This window comes from Eptatretus burgeri, chromosome 1 (genome assembly GCF_056783735.1).
Source record: "Eptatretus burgeri isolate ZD-2024b chromosome 1, Ebu_testis_v1, whole genome shotgun sequence".
In the NCBI taxonomy this organism is placed as follows: Eukaryota; Metazoa; Chordata; class Myxini; order Myxiniformes; family Myxinidae; genus Eptatretus; species Eptatretus burgeri.
In genome coordinates, this window is record NC_140961.1 from 132517205 (window position 1) to 132523204 (window position 6000).

General features: G+C 48.0%; 1 protein-coding gene across 1 annotated transcript in view; it reads left to right on the plus strand.

The window, feature by feature from the left end:
* GNL2 (G protein nucleolar 2) overlaps positions 1–5202 on the plus strand; it is a 58021-nt gene extending 52819 nt beyond the window's left edge. Inside the window, exon 17 of the mRNA XM_085898617.1 lies at positions 4807–5202. Coding sequence (XP_085754743.1) covers positions 4807–4911 — 105 coding nt within the window. The 3' untranslated portion in view covers positions 4912–5202. The remainder of the gene's footprint in view (positions 1–4806) is intronic.
* The last annotated feature ends 798 nt before the right edge of the window (positions 5203–6000 follow it).

Genomic DNA, 6000 nt, shown 5'->3' on the forward strand with positions numbered 1-6000 from the left:
TTTTTCCCTTATGATTTTGGACTACTCTAATATATATATATATATATATATATATATATATATATATATATATATATATATATATACATACACACACATACACATATTGTGAAGGGAGCAGGACAGAAGTGGTTGAGATAAGCAGCAAAGTGAGGATGATATTGTTACGGCTGTGTAAATTCGCAATACACCATAAAGGGTCCTTAGATCAGTTATGACGCTAAGTTCATGTGTAGTTAGTCCACTCCTGTTGTTTAGAGGGAATATGTGTGATTCATCCGGGCTGCGACGCTTCGAGTTAGCCATTTTTCTTTCTCTATCGTTATTTTGGATCCAACAACCTCAAACCAACCAACGAGAACGGCAAAAAAGAAACCTGTGCTCGTGCGCGGGTTTGCACACCCCTCTGCGGTGCCAAGGCTGGCGCAGGAAGGGGGGGTAGGGCAGCTCCCTCCACATTGGTGGAGGCCCGGCGTGAGGCGGTCGGAGTAGGGGCACGCCCCCCTTCGAGAGCCTTCTGGAAACGCCTCGAAGGGAGGTGGAGCCGCGAACGGGGCGGAGCCCCACGCGGCAAAGGGCGGAGCCCCACCTTCCAAAAGGCAAACGGACGCGAGGCTCAGCCTCTTTCTCTCTCTCTCTCTCTCTCTCTCTCTGATCGTGGCTCATGTTGGCTGCAGCTCTCTCCGAAAAAGGCACCAGCTCTCTCTCTCTCTGATCGTGGCTCATGTTGGCTGGAGCTCTCTCTCTCTCCAAAAAGGCTCGGTCTCTCTCCTTGGGTCTCGCTCTCCAAAGCGCTCCCTTCCTCCTCTCTCATTTCCGCGCTCGTGGCCCGGCGCGGCCTGTTGGTGGAGACGCGGACGGGAGGCGACAAGTGCGGCCTGTGGTGGACCTGCGCGTCCGGACGAGGGGTGCCGGAGAGGGTTCGCCGGCCGCGTGGGAAGCCGGAACCAGGCGCGACCGCGCTGACGGTAGTTGGAGAGGAGGAGTCGACGGTCCATGAGGGAAGTCACTTCTTTTCTTTTCTTTTCGGGCTTTTGTATGTGTGTTTGTGGCGCCAGTCCGACAAGTAAAACCTGTATAAGTGACTGTGCTGTAAATAATTGCCTTTTATTCGGTCGTAGTGCTTTCCTTTGTTCCTATTTGTCTGCTTTTGTTCCTATTTGCCTGCTTACGTGTGTGAAATAAAATTGTGCTTGTCCAATTGTTCCCCCGTTTCGCTTCGTCCTTTCCTTTGTTGAATCTCCATGATGCATCACGTAAGGGATCGATAGTGGGTTTAAAACACCCGGTAACCAATCTGAACCTTCAAGGTCGACGATAACTCCGCTCGGTTATCCCTGTAGCACGGAACGAGCCGCTTAAGCGGTTCGTGTCCGGAGTCGACCTGTGGTGTGGTACAACTCCTCGGTAGGTGACCGTGCGAGTGCTTAGGTATATCGACTTTCGGTGATTCACCCTATTTCGCGCGGGTAGAATGTGGACTGGGTTGTGGTGAGGTTAAACCCCCACCCGTGACTCGCTCCTTGGCGATAGTTCCAGGAGGGTCACGACTGAATTGTCCGTTCCGGTGGGCGACGCGTTGCGATTCGAGTTACGTGGCCGATCGCACGCCGGGCAGGTGAAAATCGTAACATTGGTGTACATGAGTGTGGGATTCAAATCCACCTCGGTCTCCAACTAAATTTATGGGGATCGGCTCAGGGGTGTGCGAAGCAATCTCCCCGTCCCCCCTCCCCCCCCCCCAAATTACGAGCAGGCAAAATTTTAATCTCTTACGAGAAATAAGATGGATTTTCAAGGCGAGCGGGTGCCGGGGGTAGAAATGTATATGTGTAGTAATGTAGAATCCATGGCCCAGGATGGTTCTTTTTATAACTCCACCGCTAATTACAATCCGTGGGGGAGCTCAACCTCATATTCTGAGCACGAACTTTGCCGGCAAACGGAGTCGCAAGATGGCGGCGCGGCCACACTTCAGCGCTGCACGAGGCGTGAGCGGGCCGCTATTAATGGCGCTCCGAACGACACGAGGCGAGCGCTTCCAACAACTGTTTCAAACCACGTGGTCATGGCAGGCGAGGCAGGTGGACATTGACAGGCTTCAGAAACAATTGAAGGAGAAATGGCAAACAAAGCTGGCAGAAATAAAAACAAATGCGTGCGATTTGATGGACGATATGGATGCGCACAAGAAGGCATTCAAGAGCGATATGCGAGCCCTGCAGGCGGGCATAAGGGCAATTGCGTGCAACGAAACAAGGATAAAGGAGACGCAAATAAAAATGGAGAAGAGGGAAGCAACAGAGATAAAGAAGGAAGTAGAAGTATTGCCTAAGACACGGGAGATAGACCGAGTCGAGAATGAATTAAATAAAACGAAGGAGGAAACAGAGACGAGGATCCAGGAAGAAACTAATAGACACGAAGAGACAATAGAAATAAAATGTATAGAGACGCGGGAGATAGAAAAAATAGAGGAGAGACTAGAATAGAACCGCTTAAGCGGTTCGTGTCTGGAGTCGACCTGTGGCGTGGTACAACCCTTCGGTAGGTTACCCGTGCGAATACTTAGGTATATCGACTTTCGGCGATTCAACCTATTTCGCGCGGGTAGAATGCGGACTGGGTTGTGGTGAGGTTAAACCCCCACCCGTGACTCGCTCCTTGGCGATAGTTCCAGGAGGGTCACGACTGAATTGTCCGTTCCGGTGGGCGACGCGTTGCGATTCGAGTTACGTGGCCGATCGCACGCCGGGCGGGTGAAAATCGTAACATTGGTATACATGAGTGTGGGATTCAAATCCACCTCGGTCTCCAACTAAATTTATGGGGATCGGCTCAGGGGTGTGCGAAGCAATCTCCCCGTCCCCCCTCCCCCCCCCCCCCAAATTACGAGCAGGCAAAATTTTAATCTCTTACGAGAAATAAGATGGATTTTCAAGGCGAGCGGGTGCCGGGGGTAGAAATGTATATGTGTAGTAATGTAGAATCCATGGCCCGGGATGGTTCTTTTTATAACTCCACCGCTAATTACAATCCGTGGGGGAGCTCAACCTCATATTCTGAGCACGAACTTTGCCGGCAAACGGAGTCGCAAGATGGCGGCGCGGCCGCACTTCAGCGCTGCACGAGGCGTGAGCGGGCCGCTATTAATGGCGCTCCGAACGACACGAGGCGAGCGCTCCCAACAACTGTTTCAAACCACGTGGTCATGGCAGGCGAGGCAGGTGGACATTGACAGGCTTCAGAAACAATTGAAGGAGAAATGGCAAACAAAGCTGGCAGAAATAAAAACAAATGCGTGCGATTTGATGGACGATATGGATGCGCACAAGAAGGCATTCAAGAGCGATATGCGAGCCCTGCAGGCGGGCATAAGGGCAATTGCGTGCAACGAAACAAGGATAAAGGAGACGCAAATAAAAATGGAGAAGAGGGAAGCAACAGAGATAAAGAAGGAAGTAGAAGTATTGCCTAAGACACGGGAGATAGACCGAGTCGAGAATGAATTAAATAAAACGAAGGAGGAAACAGAGACGAGGATCCAGGAAGAAACTAATAGACACGAAGAGACAATAGAAATAAAATGTATAGAGACGCGGGAGATAGAAAAAATAGAGGAGAGACTAGAATAGAACCGCTTAAGCGGTTCGTGTCTGGAGTCGACCTGTGGCGTGGTACAACCCTTCGGTAGGTTACCCGTGCGAATACTTAGGTATATCGACTTTCGGCGATTCAACCTATTTCGCGCAGGTAGAATGCGGACTGGGTTGTGGTGAGGTTAAACCCCCACCCGTGACTAGCTCCTTGGCGATAGTTCCAAGAGGGTCACGACTGAATTGTCCGTTCCGGTGGGCGACGCGTCGCGATTCGAGTTACGTGGCCGATCGCACGCCGGGCGGGTGAAATTCGTAACAATATATTGGAGATTATGGAGTATGAGGTTTCGGAAAACGAGAGACAGTAGATTGTCTCTACTGTCAGTAGATAGGTCAACAATTGTCACTTTGCTTCTGAGTGATCTATAGAAGTCACTGTAACCTCCTAGATGCAAATTTCTTGGATGTTTTCTAATTGGGGGATCCTCCATCTCCTGGAGGTGATGTACGTGGTGCGAGGGGCATGCTTCGGTTATCCCAGATCCACCAAACTTTCTGAAGGATCACCGTGTCCCAATGCTCTAATGGAACGCTAGTGTTCATCTTGAAGGTGAGTAAATCGACAGTGTTCTTCATCAAGGTGTGGGAAGGGAGGAGAAGCTGACGTTTTGGACATTACCACTTTTGCTCCGACGAGGCGTAGACGTCCAAAATGTCGGCTTGTCCTTGCTTCCCATGACGGTTAGCAAACTGCGATCACCGTTCAGTTGATTCCATCCTTTGTTGTAACTGCTTGCACCTCTTTATCTTTGCTACCTGACACTGTTTGAAAGGTGCAGTTGACTGTGTGCTTGTGCAATGACTTGTTTTTCACATCACACATGTCACACTTCCACAATGAACATATTTCTCGATGCTTTACGTCCACATCGGTGAGCATTTTGATTGATTTTTAAATCTCTTGTTTATACAGTAGTTATTGGAAGAACTTTTTAAGGGTAGTTTAATGAAAATGGCAATTAACTTTGTATTACTTAATTGTTTTCCCTTGGTCCCCGCTCTCGCCTGTTTTTTTATTTATTTGTTTCTTTTTTCTCCTTCGAGCTTCGTGTAACGGTCTCCGAGGCCTAAAACCCCAGCATTCATTCGTCGATGTGGACGGTCGTTTTAACTAAGATAAAAGCGTATTTTGGTGCGTTTGGTGCAGAAACGGCGTATGGAGCGTGCCCTCAAGCCGAAGAAGACCGGATCGCGATACTACGACACGCACAACGTGAAGAACCGGAACCGGAAGAAAATCTCAAAACCATGAGTTCCAGGCCCAAGGAGCTGTGATGCGGATAAATAAATGCGAAGTCCTGTAAGGTTGGTTTTTCTTCGCACAAGGACGAAGGAATTGGTTTGATTCGATGACTTTCAAAAATGGTGGCATTTTGCATTGAAGAAGCTTTCTTTTCTTGAGACAAACTTTGAGAAGTTAGTTATTTTTTTGAAGCAAGTGTAATTAAGATGGAAATAGCTTTGGGCAGAGATGTTGACCCAAAGTGTTGTTTTAAAGAAAAAATATATCTCTGCAGCCTTTAAATAAACGGCTTTAACACAATTAGTTTTGTTTTTATTACTTATTTATATCCCTTTGTTCCCGAGGTGAATGTCACAGAGGGAATTCAACAACCAAGTTTATGGAAGGGGGAGGAGTAGTGTATGTGCTCGGAGGATGGAAGGGGGGGGGTGTAGTGCATGTTCGGGAGAGGATGGGTGGGGTGAGGGGAGAGGGGTTAGTGTATATTGAGGGAGGACAGATGAGGGAAAAATAGTGTATGTTGAGAATGGAGGGAGGGGATGGGTTGTGTATGTTCTCTGATGACGTACTTTGAGAAGGATAAATAGACTAAGGATTTTCTAATGAAACCTGAAGTTTTCCCACCCTCCCCACAGCTGACGTGATTGGGGTAGCTAGACTCTCCTTTGATCTGTCGACTCTGGGTTTGATTCCCAACCTGACTTTAAACTGTCCTGATGTTTCACACGCATCAAAAAATAAAACACATCCCTTTGACCTTTGAGAGGAACATTAAGAGTTCTAACCGTGCTCTAACATGTACTCGCATTCGCTTGTGGATACTAAATATCCCACAATAGCTTTATAGATAAACAGAATTTTGTTTACCAGTATTCCCGTCAAATGTCAACTTTAGGCTTTGCTGTCTAATTAGTATTTCCTCTGCTGGCTTAGAGTAATCATTTTAGATATAGGTTCAGTTTAGGCATATTGGGTTCAAATGCCCTTTATCTGTCAAAATCCATCAGGTCATGGTACATTCCATTTAACCTCTCACTAATCTGTGTCCATCACTTATTGCGAAGTGTGCAGATTGGTGAGGTGCATTGTAGGTACTCG